This window comes from Balaenoptera ricei, chromosome 3 (assembly GCF_028023285.1).
Source record: "Balaenoptera ricei isolate mBalRic1 chromosome 3, mBalRic1.hap2, whole genome shotgun sequence".
In the NCBI taxonomy this organism is placed as follows: domain Eukaryota; kingdom Metazoa; phylum Chordata; class Mammalia; order Artiodactyla; family Balaenopteridae; genus Balaenoptera; species Balaenoptera ricei.
This window is the reverse complement of record NC_082641.1, coordinates 123,482,558-123,504,176: the sequence shown is the minus strand read 5'-3', so window position 1 is coordinate 123,504,176 and position 21,619 is coordinate 123,482,558. Positions and strand designations below refer to the sequence as shown.

The 21,619-nt window shown below is 37.4% G+C and overlaps 1 protein-coding gene and 1 non-coding gene across 2 annotated transcripts in view; both read left to right on the top strand.

The window, feature by feature from the left end:
• LARS1 (leucyl-tRNA synthetase 1) overlaps positions 1–21,619 on the top strand; it is a 67,567-nt gene that overhangs the window by 16,726 nt on the left and 29,222 nt on the right. Inside the window, exons 8-18 of the mRNA XM_059917392.1 lie at positions 4,806–4,869; positions 6,827–6,894; positions 7,014–7,239; positions 9,196–9,283; positions 9,366–9,442; positions 14,511–14,564; positions 15,331–15,471; positions 17,232–17,309; positions 20,858–20,943; positions 21,034–21,099; positions 21,190–21,272. Of these exons, the coding sequence (XP_059773375.1) occupies positions 4,806–4,869; positions 6,827–6,894; positions 7,014–7,239; positions 9,196–9,283; positions 9,366–9,442; positions 14,511–14,564; positions 15,331–15,471; positions 17,232–17,309; positions 20,858–20,943; positions 21,034–21,099; positions 21,190–21,272 (1,031 nt within the window). The remainder of the gene's footprint in view (positions 1–4,805; positions 4,870–6,826; positions 6,895–7,013; positions 7,240–9,195; positions 9,284–9,365; positions 9,443–14,510; positions 14,565–15,330; positions 15,472–17,231; positions 17,310–20,857; positions 20,944–21,033; positions 21,100–21,189; positions 21,273–21,619) is intronic.
• TRNAQ-CUG (transfer RNA glutamine (anticodon CUG)) lies at positions 16,494–16,566 on the top strand. Its single transcript has one exon. It is a non-coding gene; the product is annotated as a tRNA-Gln (tRNA).

Here is a 21,619-nt window from a genome sequence, read left to right as displayed (position 1 = left end):
TTAGTTTTGTTTTTATTTCCATTACTGTAGGAGGTGGATCAAAAAAGATCTTGCTGTGATTTATGTCGAGTGTTCTTCCTGTTTTCCTCTAAGAGTTTTATAGTGTTCGGTCTTACATTTAGGTCTCTAATCCATTTTGAGTTTATTTTTGTGTATGGTGTTAGGGAGTGTTCTAATTTCATTCTTTTGCATGTAGCTGTCCAGTTTTCCCAGCACCACTTATTGAAGAGACTGTCTTTTCTCCATTGTATATCCTTGCCTCCTTTGTCATAGATTAGTTGACCATAGGTGCGTGGGTTTATCTCTGGGCTTTCGATCTTGTTCCATTGATCTATGTTTCTGTTTTTGTGCCGGTACCATATTGTCTTGATTACTGTAGCTTTGTAGTATAGTCTGAAGTCAGGGAGTCTGATTCCTCCTGCTCCGTTTTTTCCCTCAAGACTGCTTTGGCTATTCAGGGTCTTTTGTGTCTCCATACAAATTTTAAGATTTTTTTGTTCTAGTTCCGTAAAAAATGCCATTGGTAATTTGATAGGGATTGCATTGAATCTGTAGATTGCTTTGGGTAGTATAGTCATTTTCACAATATTGATTCTTCCAGTCCAAGAACATGGTATATCTCTCCATCAGTTGGTATCCTCTTTAATTTCTTTCATCAGTGTCTTATAGTTTTCTGTATACAGGTCTTTTTTTCTCCCTAGGTATTTTATTCTTTTTGTTGCACTGGTAAATGGGAGTGTTTCCTTAATTTCTCTTTCAGATTTTCCATCATTAGTATATAGGAATGCAAGAGGTTTCTGTGCATTAATTTTGTATCCTGCAACTTTACGAAATTCATTGATTAGCACTAGTAGTTTTCTGGTGGCATCTTTAGGATTCTCTATGTATAGTATCCTGTCATCTGCAAACAGTGACAGTTTTACTTCTTCTTTTCCAATTTGTATTCCTTTCATTTCTTTTTCTTCTCTGATTGCCATGGCTAGGACTTCCAAAACTATGTTGAATAATAGTGGTGAGCGTGAACATCCTTGTCTTGTTCCTGATCTTAAAGGAAATGCTTTCAGTTTTTCACCATTGAGAATGATGTTTACTGTGGGTTTGTTGTATATGGCCTTTATTATGTTGAGGTAGGTTCCCTCTATGCCCACTTTCTGGAGAGTTTTTATCGTAAATGGGTGTTGAATTTTGTCAAAAGCTTTTTCTGCATCTATTGAGATAATCATATGGTTTTTATTCTTCAGTTTGTTAATATGGTGTATCACATTGATTGATTTGTGTATATTGAAGAATCCTTTCATCCCTGGGATAAATCCCACTTGATCATGGTGTATGATCCTTTTAATGTGTTGTTGGATTCTGTTTGCTAGTATTTTGTTGAGGATTTTTGCATCTATATTCATCAGTGATATTGGTCTGTAATTTTCTTTTTTTGTAGTATCTGTCTGATTTTGGTATCAGGGTGATGGTGGCCTCATAGAATGAGTTTGGGAATGTTCCTTCCTCTGCAATTTTTTGGAAGAGTTTGAGAAGGATGGATGTTTGCTCTTCTCTAAATGTTTGATAGAATTCACCTGTGAAGCCATCTGTCCTGGACTTTTGTTTGTTGGAAGATTTTTAATCACAGTTTCAATTTCATTACTTGTGAATGGTCTGTTCATATTTTCTATTTCTTCCTGGTTCAGTCTTAGAAGGTTATACCTTTCTAAGAATTTGTCCATTTCTTCCAGGTTGTCCATTTTAATGACATAGAGTTGCTTGTAGTAGTCTCTTAGGATGCTTTGTATTTCTGCGGTGTCTGTTGTAACTTCTCCTTTTTCATTTCTAATTTTATTGATTTGAGTCCTCTCCCTCTTTTTCTTGATGAGTCTGGCTAATGGTTTATCAATTTTGCTTATCTTCTCAAAGAACCAGCTTTTAGTTTTACTGATCTTTGCTATTGTTTTTCTTTGTTCCTATTTCATTTATTTCTGCTCTGATCTTTATGATTTCTTTCCTTCTGCTAACTTTGGGTTTTGTTTGTTCTTCTTTCTCTTGTTCCGTTAGGTGGAAGGTTAGATTGTTTATTTGAGATTTTTCTTGTTTCTTGAGGTAGGCTTGTATAGCTATAAACTTCCCTCTTAGAACTGCTTTTGCTGCATCCCATAGGTTTTGGATTGTCGTGTTTTCATTGTCATTTGTCTGTAGGTATTTTTTGATTTCCTCTTTGATTTCTTCAGTGATCTCTTGGTTACTTAGTAACGTATTGTTTAGCCTCCATGTGTTTGTGTTTTTTACGTCTTTTTCCCTGTAATTCATTTCTAATCTCATAGTGTTGTGGTCAGAAAACACGCTTGAAATGATTTGAATTTTCTTAAATTACTGAGGCTTGATTTGTGACCCAAGATGTGATCTATCCTGGAGAATGTTCCGTACGCACTTGAGAAGAAAGTGTAATATGCTGTTTTTAGATGGAATGTCCTATAAATATCGATTAAATCTGTCTGGTCTATTGTATCATTTAAAGCTTCTGTTTCCTTATTTATTTTCATTTTGGATGATCTGTACATTGGTGTAAGTGAGGTGTTAAAAGTCCCCCACTATTATTGTGTTACTGTCGATTTCCTCTTTTAGAGCTGTTAGCAGTTGCCTTATGTATTGAGGTGCTCCTATGTTGGGTGCATATATATTTATAATTGTTATATCTTCTTCTTGGATTGATCCCTTGATCATTATGTAGTGTCCTTCCTTGTCTCTTGTAACATTCTTTATTTTAAAGTCTATTTTATCTTATAAGAGTATTGCTACTCCAGCTTTCTTTTGATTTCCATTTGCATGGAATATCTTTTTCCATCCCCTCACTTTCAGTCTGTATGTGTCCCTAGGTCTGAAGTGGGTCTCTTGTAGACAGCATATATATGGGTTTTGTTTTTGTATCCATTCAGCAAGCCTGTGTCTTTTGGTTGGAGCATTTAATCCATTCACGTTTAAGGTAATTATCGATATGTATGTTCCTATGACCATTTTCTTAATTGTTTTGGGTTTGTTTTTGTAGGTCCCTTTCTTCTCTTGTGTTTCCCACTTAGAGAAGTTCCTTTAGCATTTGTTGTAAAGCTGGTTTGGTGGTGCTGAATTCTCTTAGCTTTTGCTTGTCTGTAAAGCTTTTGATTTCTCCATTGAATCTGAATGAGATCCTTGCTGGGTAGAGTAATCTTGGTTGTAGGTTCTTCCCTTTCATCGCTTTAAGTATATCACGCCACTCCCTTCTGGCTCGTCGTAGAGTTCCTGCTGATAAATCAGCTGTTAACCTTATGGGAGTTCCCTTGTATGTTATTTGTTGTTTTTCCCTTGGTGCTTTCAGTAATTTTTCTTTGTCTTTAATTTTTGCCAATTTGATTACTATGTGTCTTGGCGTGTTTCTCCTTGGGTTTATCCTGTATGGGACTCGCTGTGCTTCCTGGACTTGGGTTGCTATTTCCTTTCCCATGTTAGGGAAGTTTTTGACTATAATCTCTTCAAATATTTTCTCTGGTCCTCTCTCTCTTCTCCTGGGACCCCTATAATGCGAATGTTGTTGTGTTTAATGTTGTCCCAGGGGTCTCTTAGGTTGTCTTCATTTCTTTTCATTCTTTTTTCTTTATTCTGTTCCGTAGCAGTGAATTCCACCATTCTGTCTTCCAGGTCACTTATCTGTTCTTCTGCCTCAGTTATTCTGCTGTTGATTCCTTCTAGTGTAGTTTTCGTTTCAGTTATTGTATTGTTCATCTCTGTTTGTTTGTTCTTTAATTCTTCTAGTTCTTTGTTAAACATTTCTTGCATCTTCTCGATCTTTGCCTCCATTCTTTTTCTGAGCTCCTGGATCATCTTCACTATCGTTATTCTGAACTCTTTTTCTGGAAGGTTGCCTATCTCCACTTCCTTTAGTTGTTTTTCTGGGGTTTTATCTTGTTCCTTCATCTGGTACATAGCCCTCTGCCTTTTCATCTTGTCTGTCTCTCTGTGAATGTGGTTTTTGTTCCACAGGCTGCAGGATTGTAGTTCTTCTTGCTTCTGCTGCCTGCCCTCTGCTATCTGCATTTTATTTTATTTTTTTTTTTTTTTAACAGTTTGAAAAGTGTTTATTCATGAAAAACGGCTACTGTATTTGATTAAAAACTGTGAATTTATAGCCTTCTTGCTTGTGAGTGTTTCCATCCCCTTCAAGCTTGGGTGGCAAAAATCTACAGCTTTACCAGTTGAAGATGATGGACTTGAGTTGGAGCAGGGGACAGAGTAGCGGGTCTTCAGTTTTGTGACTATTCAAGAGGTCAGACAGGAAATCTTCATGAAGGCTCTCTCTTCGAATCAGTGTAAATTCCCGCAGGAAAACAGCCCCTTGGCTTTGGTCTCCACATACCTGTCCGGCGACACAGAGCAGGCACCAGGTGCCCCCGAGGATGCGGGCCAGGAGCCCCGAGCTCCAGGGCGCAGCCCGCCGGGCCATGGCCCCGCAGCGGGGAGGAAGGGGAGTCCCGGACGAGGCCCCACCCTCTGCTATCTGCATTTTAAAAGCAAATTTTTATTTTACAGTCTTCTGTTTCATACCATAAAGCAAAGATCATTGAATATTTTTCAGTGGTCTTACCTTTGATGAAGGCAGAAGGCTTTCATTAAATAACTATGTTGGCAGTAGAACTCGCCATAAAAGCATAAAAATGATGTAAACATTTGCTCAGTTAAAAGTTTTAGTTAGAAGAAATATTGTGATGGTTAGGAGCAACACTGACAAATATGTTAGGATAAAACTTGTATGTTATAATAATATTTGTCACTTATTATTTATTTTTTAGGTATACCATTTATTCTCCAAAAGATGGACAGCCTTGTATGGATCATGACAGACAAACTGGAGAGGTAACTATTTGTGCCATAGAGTAGCTATTGTAATAATTTTTTTTTTAAATAAATTTACTTATTTGTTTATTTTTGGCTGTGTTGGGTCTTTGTTGCTGTGCGCGGGCTTTTCTCTAATTGTGGCAAGCGGGGGCTACTCTTTGTTGTGGTGTTCGAGCTTCTCATTGCGATGGCTTCTCTTTGTTGCGGAATACGGGCTCTAGGTGTGCGAGCTCTAGGCGCGTGGGCTTCAGTAGTTGTGGCGTGTGGGTTCAGTAGTTGTGGCATATGGGCTTAGTTGCTTTGCGGTATGTGGGATCTTCCCGGACCAGGGCTTGAACCCGCGTGCCCTTCATTGGCAGGTGGATTCTTAACTACTGCGCCACCAGGGAAGTCCCTATTGTAATAATTCTTAATATGGGCATAGAGTTCAAGAAATAGATTAGAAACCTAAAAATCACTTTATTTCAGTGCTGAGTTGTATAGGCATGATACTCTGGTGGCTGTTAAGCCAGATGCAGAATGTCATCATAGGTACCTGTATCTTGTCGAGGACCTTGCTACTCCAAGAGTAGCACTAGGTTCAGCTGCATCAGCTTGTGTTAGAAAAGCACATTTTTGTTTGTTCGTTTGTTTTTTGTTTTTGTTTTGTTTCTTTGGCTGCTCTGCCTGGCTTGTGGGATTCCTCGACCAGGGATCGAACCTGGGCACTTAGTAGGGAAAGCGCAGAGTCCTAACCACTGGACTGCTAGGGAAATCCTAGAAAAGCAGATTCTTGAACCTCACCCCCAAATTGCTGAATCAGAAGCTCTGGGGGTGGGGCCTAGGAATCTTTTAACGTGTTCTCAGTGTGATTCATATGCCTGCTAATGTTTGAGAAGCACCGCTTGGAGAGTGCACTGCTCTAAAAGGAGATCATGAGGAAAGGTAATGAGATATGTGGTTAACTGATATATGCAGATTCCATTTATACTTGCTTTGGTCACATGCCTACTTACTTATTTTCAAAGTACTTCCAGCCATGCATGACAGCGGTTCATTCTACATTCCTGTAGGACACATTAGTGACATTATTCCGTGTAATACTTGAATGAAGTAAGGGTAAGTCATTTGCCTAAAGCCTTGGCACAGTAAATCAACAGCAATGCCAGGATCTGAACTTTGCAGTCCCTATGAGTGTGTCATTCTTTGTTACCACCTTTGAACACATTTGTAGTCTAGCAACTACCTTTCAAAGTCAGCCTTCAATTATGATGTAACTTACCTGACAGAAATGAGCATTAATCAAAATTTTGAAAGATTTGAGAGCCTTCAGAAGGCCCAGTTTACTGACTATGTTAAGCTTTAATATAGTCAGTGGTAGCAATATTCTAAATTTCAATAGTACATCATAGTTTTTCACAGCATTTTCCTATCATTATCTTAGGTGTTCCTCAGGACAGTCCTGTATGAGGCACAGTGCAGTTATTTTACAGATGAGGAAATGAAGGCTTAGAGTGATTGTGACTCCTTGGGTCAAGCCACAAGTAAGGGCCCAGGCTAGGTTTTGAATGCACATCATCTGACCCCTGGTCCAGTGTATGTCTGTGATGACTGCTCTGTAGGATTGATGTTGGTTGTATCTTCTAACTCCGATTTTGGCAAACACTATTTTGGCTGATTAATCTAAGTCACTTCATTTTTTTTCCTGCTGTTCTTTCCTCTCAAGGGAGCTCTTAGCAAATCTTACTTAGTACAGTCTGGGCCTCCTTGATCAGTTTTGGTGTGGTGTGGGGTGGGATGGTGGTCTTCAAGTCATTTTTACACATTAGGCTTCCATGTGATCAACACACCACTGGCAGTCTCTTCATTGGAAGAAAGAATTATTCTAACAATGCAGGAACCCATCTTAGAAATGTGAATCAGATCTGTCACATAGATTAGTAGGTGTAATCCAGGCCTTTCTTTCTCCCTTGAATTATTGTTTTATTTTGTTTAGGGTGTTGGACCTCAGGAATATACTTTAATCAAGTTGAAAGTGCTTGAGCCGTACCCATCCAAATTAAGGTAGGTTTGCTACCTACCTTAATAGGTAGAAGAATTGTTGCTTCATCTTTTTGAAATATCAGATAGTTGTGATAGAATCCATAACATTTTTTGCATAAATGTATATTTTTTCTTCTTAGTGGCTTGAAAGGGAAAAATATCTTCTTGGTAGCTGCTACTCTAAGACCTGAGACCATGTTTGGACAGACAAACTGTTGGGTTTGCCCTCATATGAAGTACATTGGATTTGAGACAGTGAATGGAGATATATTCATCTGCACCCAAAGAGCCGCAAGGAATATGTCATACCAGGGCTTTACGAAGGACAATGGAGTGGTGCCTGTTGTTAAAGAGTTAATGGGAGAGGTAAGTTGGGTAGCAGACTTTATTTTAGTGCATGAATTTAGAGGAAAATGTCAAAAATGAAGCTTGAGAAAAGAACATTTAAAAAAACGTTTTAATTGAGATATACGTTACAGTCAAATGTGTTAAGTCATAAATGTGTATATTTTTGGTGCATTTTCAAATGTGTATACAGTCATGTAAGCACCACCCAAATCAAGATATAGAACAGTTCCAGCACTGCAGAAGGTGCTGTCATGTCCATTTCACATCACTGCTCAGCCTGCTCCTGCAGAGGTAACCACTGCCATGACTTCAGTCACCAAAGATTAGTTGCTCTTCTTGAACTTTACACAGTGGAATTGTATAGTCTGTACTTTTTTGTGTTTAGCTTCTTTGGCTCAACATGATGCCTGTGAGATTCATCCATGTTGTGTGTAGGAGTAGTTTGTTCTTTTTTTTTTTATTGCTATGGTGTATTCATTGTGTGACCATATCAGTAAAATAGTATTTTTGAATCTTACATTGCAGCTCAGTAACTATCTGGTTAAAAATACAGACAGTCCTCCCCGAGAGATTTAATAGCTGTGGTAGACGTTATATTACTTTTTTAATATGATTACCTGCATTCCTGGAGTGGAATTGCAGCTGCTTTTTTTCTGAAAAGGAAGTCTTGGTTGATCTTAACTAAATCTAGATGGCTGCATAGCTCTTATCCTTAGAGTTTATTTACTTATTGGTGTTTTTGAGTGTGTTTTAATCCCTTTGGTAAATGCTGATCATTGGTATCTTAATAAATAATCTTTTAAAAGAAAAGGATGGGTAGAATACCATCTCAATTCTCCTTTTGAATTGGAGAGTTTATTTCTTACTTATTTTGTAAACTTATTTTTTGACTGGGTTACTAAATATTCATAAGACTCAAAATTCAAAAGACGAAAAGAGGGAATTCCCTGGCAGTCCAGTGGTTAGGACTCCAGGCTTTCACTGCCGAGGGCACAGGTTCAATCCCTGGTTGGGGAACTAAGATCCTGCAAGCTATTCAGAGTGGCCAAAAAAAAAAAAAAAAGACAAAAAGATCCACAAAATAGTCCCAGTCACTCAATTCTCCCTTCCATAGGCAGTCAGTAAAATCACTGTCTCGTGTATCCTTCCAGAAGTATTTCATGTGTATACAAGCAAATACATATATATATATATTCTTTTGCCCTCTTTTTTACACACAAATGGCAATGTATTTTATCACATTGTCTGTGTTTTACTTTCTTTTTTACTTAACTATAACTTGGTAATCATTTTATCAGTAGGTAAACATCTTCCTTGTTCTCTCTTTTTCTTTCTGGTTGTGCCATGCAGCTTAAGGGATCTTAGTTCCCTGACCAGGGATTGAACCTGAGCTCCCTGCATTGGAAGCGTGGAGTCTTAACCACTGGACTGCCGGGGAAGCCCCGCAAGCTGTTTGTTGATATATGAGGATATGGGTCCAATATTATCAGATCTTCTGAATTTTTCTTTTAAGATATATCTTTTTAATTCAGTTTGTCTTCCTAATTATCATTTAAAATAGAGATACAGTATTCTATCTTGTTGATGTTTCATATATTATTAAATGATTTTTTTATCATTTAAAGTTTTAGTTGTTTCCAGGTTTTGGCTAATGTAGTTAACACAGCATTGGGGAGATTCTCAAAGAAAAAATAATTCTTTTTCCTTTGAGGTAAATTCCTAGGATTGGATTGCTGGGTCCAAGTTGGATTCCTATATTGTTTTCCTCAAGCAATGTATAAGTGTATTAATTTCCTCACAACCTTGCAAGATTTGGGTAGTATAATTATTTTCAATTATTTTTAGTCTAGTAGGTATAAAAGAATGAGTGTTGTTGATTATTAGCTTCTCAGGGCTTAAAATGTTAACATTGTTTTAAATTTTAATGATTAGAATAAGTTACTTCTGTTTTATGCTCATCTTTTTCTTACATAGGATATTCTTGGTGCATCACTTTCTGCACCTTTAACATCTTATAAGGTGATCTATGTTCTCCCAATGCTCACCATCAAGGAGGATAAAGGTAAAGAGTTTATTTCTTTCTAGAAATTCTTTGGGAAACACATTCTGGTTATATTAGTTAATTCTACATTTTCTTTTATAAGGTACTGGTGTGGTCACAAGTGTTCCTTCTGACTCCCCCGATGATTTTGCTGCCTTCAGAGACTTGAAGAAAAAGCAAGTGAGTATCTGTGTCTCAAGTTCGTATTTCCTCTTCATCATCTCATTGGTTAGGTACCACTGAACTAATTGGATTATGCTAAAAAGCTATGCATGTATCTTTGAAATGCTGCCTTTAACCTGTTTCTTGATATTTATATGTTTTTCTATGATTTGAATTTTAAATATTGATGTAAAATTTATAGAATCTTTTTTTTTTTTTTTTTTTGGCTGTGCTGTGTGGCATGTGGGATCTTAGTTCCCTGACCAGGGATCGAACCCATGCCCTGCTGCCGTGTAAGCGTGGAGTCTTAACCACTGGACCGCCAGGGAAGTCCCCATAGAATCTTTTTTTTAAGACTTATTTTTTTAGAGCAGTTTTAGGTTCATAATAAAAATCGAGAGGAAGGTACAGAGATTTCCCATATACCCCCTGCTTCAACACCTGCATAGCCTCCCCCATTATTAGTATCACTCACCAGAGTGGTACATTTTTTTTCTTTTTACCGAAGATGAACCTACATTGACATATCATAATCACCCGAAGTCCATAGTTTACCTTAGGGTTTACTCTTGGTGTTGTACATTCTATGGGTTTGGACGAATGTATAATGACATGTATCCATCATTATAATACACAGAGGATTTTCACTGCCTTAAAAATCCTCTGTGCTCTTTTTGTTCGTCTCTCCTCCCTCCCACCCCTGGCAACCACTGATCCCTCCCTCCCTCCCTCCCTTCCTTCTTTCCTTCCTTCTTTCCTTCCTTCCTCCCTCCTTCCCTCCGGGTCTTAGTTGCAACATGTGGGATCTTCGTTGCAGCATGCGGGATCTAGTTCCCTGACCAGGGATCGAACCCTGGCCCCCTGCATTGGGAGTGTGGAGTCTTAACCACTGGACCACCAGGGAAGTCCCCACTGATCTTTTTAATTGTCACCATAGTTTTACCTTTCCAGAAAGTCATATAGTTGGAATCACACAGTATGTAGCCTTCTTAGATTTTCTTTCGATTAGCAATATGTATTTAAGGTTTCTCATGTCTTTTCATAGCTTGATAGCATATTTCTTTTTAGCACTAATAATATTCTGTTGTCTGGATGTACATTTATTCATTCACCTGCTGAAGAACATCTTGGTTGCTAGCAAGTGTTGGCAGTTATGAGTAAAGCTGCTGTAAACATCTGTGTGCAGGATTTTGTATAGACAACTCTTTTGTGTAAATACCAAGGAGTGCGATTGCTGGATCATATGGTAAAAGTATGTGTAATTTTGTAAGAATCCACCAAACTGTCTTCCAAAGTGGCTGTACCATTTTGCATTCTTACCAGCAATGTATGAGAGTTCCTGTTGCTCCACATCCTTGTCAGCATTTGGTATTGTCAGTTTTCCGGATTTTGGCCATTGTAATTGGTGTGTAGTCATATCTCATTGTTTTATTTTGCATTTTCTTGATGGCAGATGTTGTGGAATGTCTTTTCATGTGCTTATTTGCCATCTGTGTATCTTCTTTGGTGAGATTTGTCTGTTAAGGTCTTTGGCTTATTTACTTATTTATTTTTTTCAAATGAGTTATTTTAATTCCAGGTGGTACAGAATTCAGGATAGAACAAAGACTTAAGAACACATTTTGGCAGGGTTCTGGGCTGGGTTTATGCAGATCTCATAGCTAAGGCAGAAATGGCTGAGAAGAGCTAAAGACAAGATGAGCCACTGTATGATTTTTTTTTTAACAAAAGTTTATTCTTAAATGTACAATAGGTTCCAAGACAACACTTCATTCTAGCTATAAGTGGCAACAGATACTATGGCAGAGAGTCCAGATGTTTAAACAGGAATGGAATTAGGATCATCATTGCCTCAAACACAAGGAACAGCTTACTTTTTGCCAGATTTTTTAATTCCACTTGTGGCCAGGGGAGCCTTTCCCTGCGGCCTTCGCTTTTAGCACCTTGAGTTGCTTCTGCTCCTCCTTCTGTTTCTGCTTGAATGCCTTATCTTCCTCGTCCATCTGCTTGGCTTGCTTCTTGAGGTGCTTCAGGGGCTTCTCCTCACCACCTTCGCGGCGCAACATGGTGTCTGCCACCCCTTCCCCAGAGCCTGCTCCCGGAAGCCTTATTTTTTAAATCAGGTTGTTTGTTTTCTTATTGTTGAGTTTTAAGAGTTCTTTGTATATATATTTTTTTTTAAAAAAATTTATTTATTTATTTATTTATTTATGGCTGTGTTGGGTCTTCATTTCTGTGCGAGGGCTTTCTCTAGTTGCAGCAAGCGGGGGCCGCTCTTCATCGCGGTGCGCGGGCCTCTCACTATTGTGACCTCTCTTGTTACGCAGCACAGGCTCCAGACACACAGGCTCAGTAGTTGTGGCTCACGGGCCTAGTTGCTCTGCGGCATGTGGGATCTTCCCAGACCAGGGCTCGAACCCGTGTCCCCTGCATTAGCAGGCAGATTCTCAACCACTGCGCCACCAGGGAAGCCCGAGTTCTTTGTATATTTAACAGTCCTTTATCAGATGTGTTTTTTGCAAATATTTTTTCTCAGTGTGTGGTTTGTCTTTCAATTCCCTTGATATTGTCTTTTGCAGAGAAGAAATTTTTAATTTTAATGAAGTCCAGCTTATCAATGATTTCTTTCATAGATTATGTCTTTGGTGTTGTATCTAAAAAGGCATCACCATACCCGTGTTCATTTAGGTTTTTTCCTGTGTTATCTTCTAGGAGTTTTATGGTTTTGTGTTTTACATCTAGGTCCATGATCTGTTTTGAGTTAATTTTTGTGTTGAGTGTCAGGTCTGTGTCTAAATTCATTTTTTTGCTTGTGGATGTCCAGTTGTTCCAGTAACATTTGTTGAAGACACTGTCTTTGCTCCATTGTATTGCCTTTGCTCCTTTGTCAAAGATTAGTTGACTGTATTTATGAGGGTCTCTTTCTGGGCTCTCTGTTATGTTCCATTGATCTATCTGTCTATTCTTTTGCCAGCACCACACTATCTTGGCTATTACAACTTTATAGTAAGTCTTGAAGTCAGACAGTGTCAGTCTTCCAACTTTATTCTTCTTTTATATTGAGTTGGCTATTCTGGGGCTTATTCCTCTCCATGTAAACTTTGGAATCAGTTTGTTGATATCCATAAAGTAACTGGCTAGAATTTTGATTGAGAGTGTATTGAATCTATTGGTTAAGTTGAAAAGAACTGACATCTTGACAACATTATGTCTTCTAATCCTTGAACATGGAATATCTCTCCATTTATTCAGTTCTTCTTTGATACTGTTCATCAGAGTTTTGTAGTTTTCCTCATATCTTACGTTTACATTGTTAGTTTTGTACCTAAGTGCAATTGAACAACACAGGTTTGAACTGTGCAGGTCCATTTATAAGTCTTTTTTCAATAAATATGTACTACAGTACCAGGTGATCTGTGGTTGATTGAATTTGCAGATGTGGAACCACGGATACAGTGGTCTGACTGTAAAGATATATGCAGATTTTTGACTGCTTGGGGTAGTTGGCACCACTAACCCCCATGTTGTTGAAGGGGCAACTGTATTTAATTTTGGGGGTTACTAATGTAAGTGGTATTGTGTTTTTAATTTCAAGTTCCACTTGTTAATTGTTGGTATATAGGAACACCATTGAATTTTGTATTTTAGCTGTGTATCCTGCAACCTTTCTATAATTGTCTATTAGTTCCAGGACGTTTTTTTTGTTGATTCTTTTGGATTTTCTACATAGATGATCATGCTATCTGCAAACAAAGACAGTTTTGTCTTCCTTCCCAGTCTGTATACCTTTTCTTTTCTTGCCTTATTTAATTACCAAGAGCATTCAGTATGATGTTGAAAAGGAGTGGTAAGAGGGGATATGCATTGTGTCTGATCTTAGTGGGAAAGCTTTTTTTGAAAATCATCAAGTATGATTTTAGCTGTAGGTTGGTTTTTTTTTTTCTTTGGCCACACTGCGTGGCTTGTGGGATCTTAGTTCCCCGACCAGGGATTGAACCCTGCCCCTTGGCATTGAAAGCGCAGAGTCCTAACCACTGGACCGTCAGGGAATCCCTAACTGTAGGTTTTTTATATGTAGTCTTTACCAAGTTGAGAAAATCTGCTTCTATTCTAGTTTACTGAGAGTTTTTATCTTGAATAGGTATTGGATTTGGGAAAATACTTTTTTTCATCTGTTGATATGATTGTGTGATTATTCTTTTTTAACCTGTTGATGTGATGGATTTCATAAAACTTTTGAAAAAAAGGTTTGAGAAAAATTTTCTGATATTCACATTTTCATTGCAACCTGGAATATGAACCTCATTTTAAGTGGCGTGTGTGTGTGTGTGTGTGTGTGTGTGTATGTATGTATGTGAATTTTTGCTTTTGGCTGTACAGTTTCATCATTTAAGTCATTCACTCTAACTTAAACTGTTTGGTTTTTTAAAGTCATACGTCCCTTCTTGAGATATTTTGTAAAATTAAAAAATTGCTCTCTATGGAGGAAAGAACAAAAATAGTTTTAAAAAGTTTGGAGGGTGTTTCTCAATGATTATACACTGAGTCCCCTACATATGAACCTTCAGGTTATGAACTTTCAAAGATGCGAGTGTGCATCTGGTTGCAGCAGGGAACCAGAACCTGTGCCATCCATCAGTGTTAGGCATGAGTGAAATTGCAGCTTGCCCTCCATCTCCTATTGCTGACGATCCTTCAGCTCTACCATCTCCCACCTCCTCTCCCTCCTCCAGTCAGTAACTCTTCTTGCCTGTTCACTTGATGCCAGCCCCTGTATGCCAGCTGTTGTACAGTACTACTGTAATATACTTTTCAAGGTACTGTACTGTAAGATTAAAAATGTTTTCTTTATTTTTTGTGTTTGTTTGTCTTTTATGTATTATTTGTGTGAAAAGTATTATAAACTTGTTACAGTACAGTACTATATAGCTGATTATGTTAGCTGGGTACCTAGGCTAATTTTGTTGGACTTAAGAACAAATTGGACTTATGAATGTGCTCTGGGAATGGAACTCGTTCGTATGTAGGGGACTTACTGCACCAGTAAAGTATTGATCATTAATATTAACTTCCAATTTTTTTGTAGGCTTTACGAGCAAAATATGGAATTAGAGATGACATGGTCTTGCCATTTGAGCCTGTGAGTACATAGATGATTCAGAATATTAATATCTATTTCTTTATTAGAGAAAAAAAGAGCAGCTAACACTTTACTTGTAACAGAATTAAATAATTGGTAGAGTATGAAATAAGAGGGAGTTTGTTTAAGAGTTTATTTACTTTAACGTGATATCTGCTGTGGTGGATAAGAGCAAAAGAAGAACCAACAATAGGCATTTTCTTAGCACCTGGCACCTGTAATTCTGAAACAAACAAGTAGCCTTTTAACATTACTAATTTTATAGTAGCTTATTTTCTAGTGTGGCCCATTTCCAGGCTTCTAAAGACAAAATTTTGCCATATTACTCATGAATGTTTATGTTTTCATATTAGTATCTGAAGAAGAAAAAAAATTTAAATTACTAGTGAATAGTTTTCATGAAGAATCCAGAAGACTTAATATAAACCAGAAATAAGACCATCCATAAATTTAGTTGTTTACAGCGTTTTGCTAGTTTCAACATTAGTTAATTATGTGCCAGTGGGGGGTTGAGAGTTGGGGAAGGTGTGTGTGTAGTGAGGGAGGGACGGTGCGGGGGTTGGTGCAGAGAATTCGGGGGGTTCCTATGGAGAGTAGGAAGACAAACTCACATCTGGATGTTAGTCCCTAATGTGTGACACTGCCCTAATGATATATAAAATCTGAAGTGACTTCATTGGACAGTAGAGGCAAAAGGACCATGCCTTTAGGGCTGTTTTTGTGTTTATTCAGTGTGAATAAGTTCTGACATTGCTCTTTTTTGCAGGTGCCAGTCATTGAAATTCCAGGCTTTGGACAGCTTTCTGCTGTAACCATGTGTGATGAGTTGAAAGTTCAGAGCCAGAATGACCGAGAAAAACTTGCAGAAGCAAAGGAGAAATTATACCTAAGAGGCTTTTATGATGGTGTAAGTAATAATTTTGTTATCATTTTTATTTGATTTACTTACTCCATGCTCTATGATTTTCTTCTTAGTGATTTAGAAGAACACTATAGAAAAATTCAATATTGTTTCAGCTATATCCTGTTTTGAGAGGGATTACTATAAGATTGTGTTCTTGTGTTTCCAAATTTATTTTTTTAATCTATTTTGGTCCAATAGTATTTACGGAAATTCCATTTTTGTGCCCTCTAATCTCTGAGTGAATTTCTTGAGAAGAATTTAAAGTTAGTTCATATTATTATACAATAAACTCCAAAGGCTTATTGCATGGACCATACCTGGTCCCTTCTTTTGCTCTCTTAATTGTGGAGTTCATATTTTAAATAAGCAGTTTCATTCAGTTCATTAATTTACTTGTTAATGCCTATTCCATGACATGTTAGCACAACAGGTAAGTTGTGAACCTCTCTTTTCTCCTCAATTGTGCATATGTTAACGTGGCTTACATTTCCATGGAAAGAAGATGAGGCTAGAGAAAGTAAAAACCCAATCAAGTTGCTAGTGACTTGAGGTTGAAATGAAGATTTTTAAGGCTGTAAGTGAGAATGTTCTTTATTTTTACCTTTACTTTCATTTCTCTGGATAACCAAGAATTGGTTATATGTCCTTTTTAAAAGTAACTTACACGTTTTGGATGACAGTAAAAGCCAACACTTACAGAGCATTTACATATTAACTTACTTATATCTCAAAATAACCTTGTGAAGTAGGCACTTATTCCCGATTTATAGATGAGGAAATTGAGGCACTAAGAGATTAAGAAATTTACCTAAGATCAGCCAGATAGCCAGGCAGAGGCAGAACTGGGACTCACACTAGGCAACTTGGCTCTAAGATTTGTGCTTTTAACCCCTGTGCCATAATGATCAATAACTATAATTTCATAATGATGAATTAAGTAGATATGAAGCATTTTGGTACGTTAGAGAATTGGGGCAGAAAAAGAACACGTGTCTTTTCCACTTAAGATAGAAACTATTAAGAATTCCCTGGTGGTCCAGTGGTTAGGACTCTGCACTCTGATTGCTGACGGCCCAGTTTCAATCCCTGGTCAGGGAACTAAAATCCCAATCCCACATGCTGCACAGTGTGGCAAAAAAAAAAAAAAAAAAAGAAACTATTTGAGAGAGTCAACAGGAGTCAGATAGATGGAGGTCAGAGTATCTATCAGCTGGAAGGAGATTGTGGCTTTGCTCTGTGACAGCAATGGGAAAGTCATTACTTTGCCCTAGAATTAAATCTCCCCACTATGTAAAAGGCAGAGTTGAAAAACAGTAGGCCTTCCTCTAAGAGCCAAGTTTACCGCACGGCCAAGCAAAGGAGAATGCTTGCTGACAACAGGCGGAGTTGAAAAGAGAAGCCTAAGTGGGGCCGAGCTGCATTTGCTCAGTTCCTTCTCCTAAAGCCTTCAGGAATGATGTGAGTTAGGGCAGAGGAATCCTCTTCACATGGAAACCTGAGAAGTGGGAAGGAAGTGAGCATTTCTTTCTAATCGTGTTCATAATACTTATCCTAGTTATACTGAAAGAAAAACAAGTGTGTTGTAAATACTAGTTGTCCAAGCTGTGCCAAAATAAAAATTTATGGTTATAAATGTGATAAATTTCACACTAAAAATATTTTGATTGTGTGTGGAAGTAAATTTAGTTAGGGAAAGTTCTAGGAGGGGCACCCAAAGCAAATTTTAATTGTATGTACTTTTTCCCTACTTCTCATCCTTTTAGGTAATGTTGGTGGATGGATTTAAGGGACAGAAGGTCCAAGACGTAAAGAAGACTATTAAAAACAAGATGATTGACACTGTATGTAATAGGCTATCCTCTGAAGGCTGTTTTAGGAGAAGAGCTTTCAGTTAATAGACTTTACAGTGTTACTTAGCAGTGAGTTCTGTAGTAGAACCTGTAGCTATATTAAAGATATAATTTTGTTTATATATAAAATTGGAGACCTATTTAGCAATTCATTTAACTTGAACATCCCACCTGTAATGTTGATGAAGATAGTGTTCTAAAGTTGGCATGTACAAATCATATACAGAGAATTTTAGTGATGCTTCCTGGCAGGAACCATTCGAGGTACTAGTAGTTGACAATGCTTACTTTATGTAGTGCTTTACTTTTTACTTTCATCCTTTTTCCCCTCTTCATTTCTGTTGTAACTTTTTTCTGTTGAGTTACTTAAGTACTTAACTTTTGAAATTGAATTTTTATTTTTGACAGTTGTGTATACCCATAATACAGAGAGACAATGATCTGTAAGTCTTATTAAAATAAAAAAAGCAGCAATTTCCTCTCCATCCTTCCACATTCTCTTAAATTTCTCTTCCTTGGACAGGCTTACTTTCATCTCTTTTAGTTATTTCTTTTAGTATTGACCTCTACCTCTCTTATAGATCTCTAATCTAAATACTTGTAGAGTAATTTTTAAATTTTTCAGTTTTAGCCATCAGCCATAGACTTCCTACTGTGGAAGATCAAGATTGAACTCTTCTCCAACCTGTGTCTTCCTCTCTAACCTCGCATTTGTATACACTTCTCCACCCCCTATCTTCCTAGTATAGGTATATTATAACTTACGTTAGAGCAGTAGTCAGTGGGTACGTTTTTGAGACATGGCTGATCCATAATGTAGTATACAATGAGAACTTCTCTCCCCTAGCTTTTCGTTTTCCCTGGAGTTAATAACTGTCTTTTTCTTTTTTTTTTCCCCCACTTTTCTTACTTTTAAATACAGTTACCAATACTTCATCCCCAAACTCTGTCCCAACTGTTTATTTCTCCTCTCAGTACCTTCAAACACATGAGTATGCTATTGTTTACATCTTAGAGAAAGTTCTCCCAGAGCCTTCTGGCCTGTTGTAATTATCCACACCGTTTGCTTACTGTAGGTGTGCACAGATGTCATCTGGGATGTTCCTCCACCATTACTTAGGATTTCCTTTGCTTCTCATGAGTTGGATCTCCTGTTTCCTTGCCCCCATGGCTTCTTCTTTCTTATTTACTTTATTGTTTTGGTGATGCTCTTCCTCTAGTAGTGTTCCTGAAAAAGGGTGCCTGGAAGGTAAATTTTTGTGACCTTCCGTGTCTGAAGTATCTTTATTCTGTCCTCATACTTGAATGCCTGGGTGTAGGATTCTGGGTTAGAAATAATTTTCCCTTAAAAATTTGAAGGCCATTATCCATGGTGTTCTGGTTCAGTGATGCTGTTGAGAAGTCCAAAACCATTCTGGTAATAATGGATCTTTTATAAGTGACCTGTGTCTCCACTGTTCCCTGCACTGCCCCCAACCCTGCCAAAGCTTATAGAATCTTCTCTTTTCTTCCAGTATTTTGAAATTTCATGATGATTTATTTTGGTGTAGGTCAGTTTTCATTCATTCTTCTGGCTGTATGCTGGGCTCCTTCAATCTGGAAACTTATGTTCTCCAATTTGGGGAAAGTTTCTTGACTTTTTTGTTTAATTATTTTATCCCTTCCCATTCTTTATTTTTGCTTTCTGAATTCTTATTATTCAGATATTGGATCTCTTAGACTCTGAAAGTTCTTTTGCTCTTCTATCTGGAGGAGTCCCTCAACTTTTTCTTCCTATGAGTTTTTGTTCATTTGTTTACTGTGTTTTTTATATCTGCTACTTGTGTGCTTGTGCGTGTGTGTATAAATAAATGTTTCTAAGAATTCATTAGAATTTTTTTCGTTGTGTGGAAAATTTCAAATTTATAAAAAAGTGGAGTAGTATAATAAATTCTTGTGTACCTCTTACCCAGCTTCAGCATTTACCAACTCAGATCCAGTTTAAGAGCTTATTCTTATCTTATCCATTTTTTATAGGATGCTGCTATTCTTGTTTCAGGGATATGAAATTTTAATCTCTTATTAATCTGAGGAAGACTAATGATATTTAAGAGTGGGTACAAAAAGATGATTGGAACCTTTTTGGATATGGGTAGGGCTTGTCTCTGGGCTTCACTGGGAGAGATCTGGCAGGTCCATTTGGACCTTAGGGAAACCCTGATGTTAGCCTTGATGTTAATTAGGGCTTCTTGGTTTGTTAGATTCCCCTCAGAAGATTCTTCAGTTTCCGGTTTAAAGGGTCTAAGCTAACTGAGCATTCTGGGAGCTAAACGGCGGAAGATTACTAGGTTGGGTTCCAACACCCAATGTGCTGACTTTCACTTAATCCCTCTTTTTCACTATGATACCCATACCCTCAACTTCGTCCTCTGGTTGACTCTCTTTTGTCCTCTCCAGAGAGTGAACCTTCACTGTTCTGCTGGCGTAGGAAGGGGCAGTTGCCTGCCTGCATGGTGTGGGATTAGGGTATCTGGGGTTCTAACTTCTTGAAAAGACTTCAGTTAGTCCTCCTGTTTCCAGTCTCATGTTACCTTCTCTTCCAGAACTATCTTGTGCCACAAATCCTGAGTCTTTTTGGAGGTTCTGTAATGCAAACTGAATTGCTTTTCAGCCTTCTCTTCTGTGGGCTTAGGATTCAGCTAGCTTCCTTTGATCTGCTAATACAATTGTCACTCATTCTGCTTTTTAGTTTCCAAAATTTGGTTAATATTATTTCTTCTCCCATTCTTGTTGTCTTTGTAGCTTCATACCATTAAAACAAAAAAAGCCTCTTTGTTGTTATTTTGTTAGAACTTTGAGAGGGAGCAGAGTTAATTAAATGTCTGTTTTTAATTTACCATCTTTAAACCAAAGTCCTACCTATTTAAGTTCAGTGTGAAGAACTTGCATTAAGAACACAGAGCAATGAATCATTTTTTGAATAATGATGCTGAATTTTATTTTAAAAAATTATCCTAGCCTAATAAGTTTGGGATTATAATACATTAAGAGATATTTGTATTTTTTTCTAAAAATAAAATTTACGGTCAGTTTTCTAGTGGGAATTTTTCATGATGCTATAAATCTTTAGTAAAAGTATTTTCCGTGTTTAATTTTTGTGCATCTCTTTTTTTTAAAGGCAGTGGTTCCATGCATCTATTTTCTTTATATTTTTATTATAACAAGAATAAAAGGCTGCCATAGGCAGCCTAACCTTCAAACCATAACATTAGAAACTGTTAAACATCTTTCACTCTGAAAAGGAATAAGCTATGCCTAGAGAAGGTGATCCATTTGATGAAGATGCATGCCTTTTCAGAAGCATGTGTTATACAGAAAGAAAAGCAGATAACTTTTGGGAAGTTGGGAAGAGGGAAGACATAATGAAAACCTGGGGTTTTGGTTATTGGTGGTATTGGTGGTAGAGCATTTTTTTTTCTGAAAAGTTACCTTTCTTTTCCTTGAGGAATAGAGATTGCCTTGACATAATATCTGATATATTTTTATTTACTTTCGTTTAGGGAGATGCATATATTTACATGGAACCAGAGAAACAAGTTATGTCCAGGTCTTCAGATGAATGCGTCGTGGCCCTGTGTGACCAGTGGTTAGTTTTTCTTATAGCAAGAAGAAATTTCTTCCTGTCACTTTGCTTATCCTTGACTTTTTTTTTGTTAATAAATTTGTCCACTCCTAGGTACTTGGATTATGGAGAAGAGAACTGGAAAAAAAAGACATCCCAGTGCTTGAAGAACCTGGAAACGTAAGATGGGAGAAAATGATAGGGAAGGAGATGAGAAACAGGGAAGACAATGAAGCTGAAGAGAGACACTTTATCTTCTGCTCTCTCTAGGTTCTGTGAGGAGACCAGGAGGAATTTTGAAGCTACCTTAGATTGGCTGCAAGAGCATGCTTGCTCAAGAACTTACGGCTTAGGTAAGGAAACTTCAAATTTTTCTGTTTGAGTGACTTTGCCAGTTACACAGCAAATTAACACTTCACCTTTTTTTCTTCTCTTCCAGTGTGTTTCTGAATTGGAAGTGAGAGGTTTTGGTTAGAGGGTGAAGGAAGCTAGGATGTGGTCCCCTACCATCTACCTGGTGGTAGAAGTATCTAATGCCCAATATAGCTTTTATGATGCAGTTTTTTTTAATACAAAGTTTCTAGTGCTTCAACCATTTTGTTTTTTTATTTACTTGTTTATTTATATTAATTATTCAAGTAAATTTAAGAACCTAAGTAAGTAGCTTTGTCAGTGCTATAGACCTGCTCTTAAAAATGTG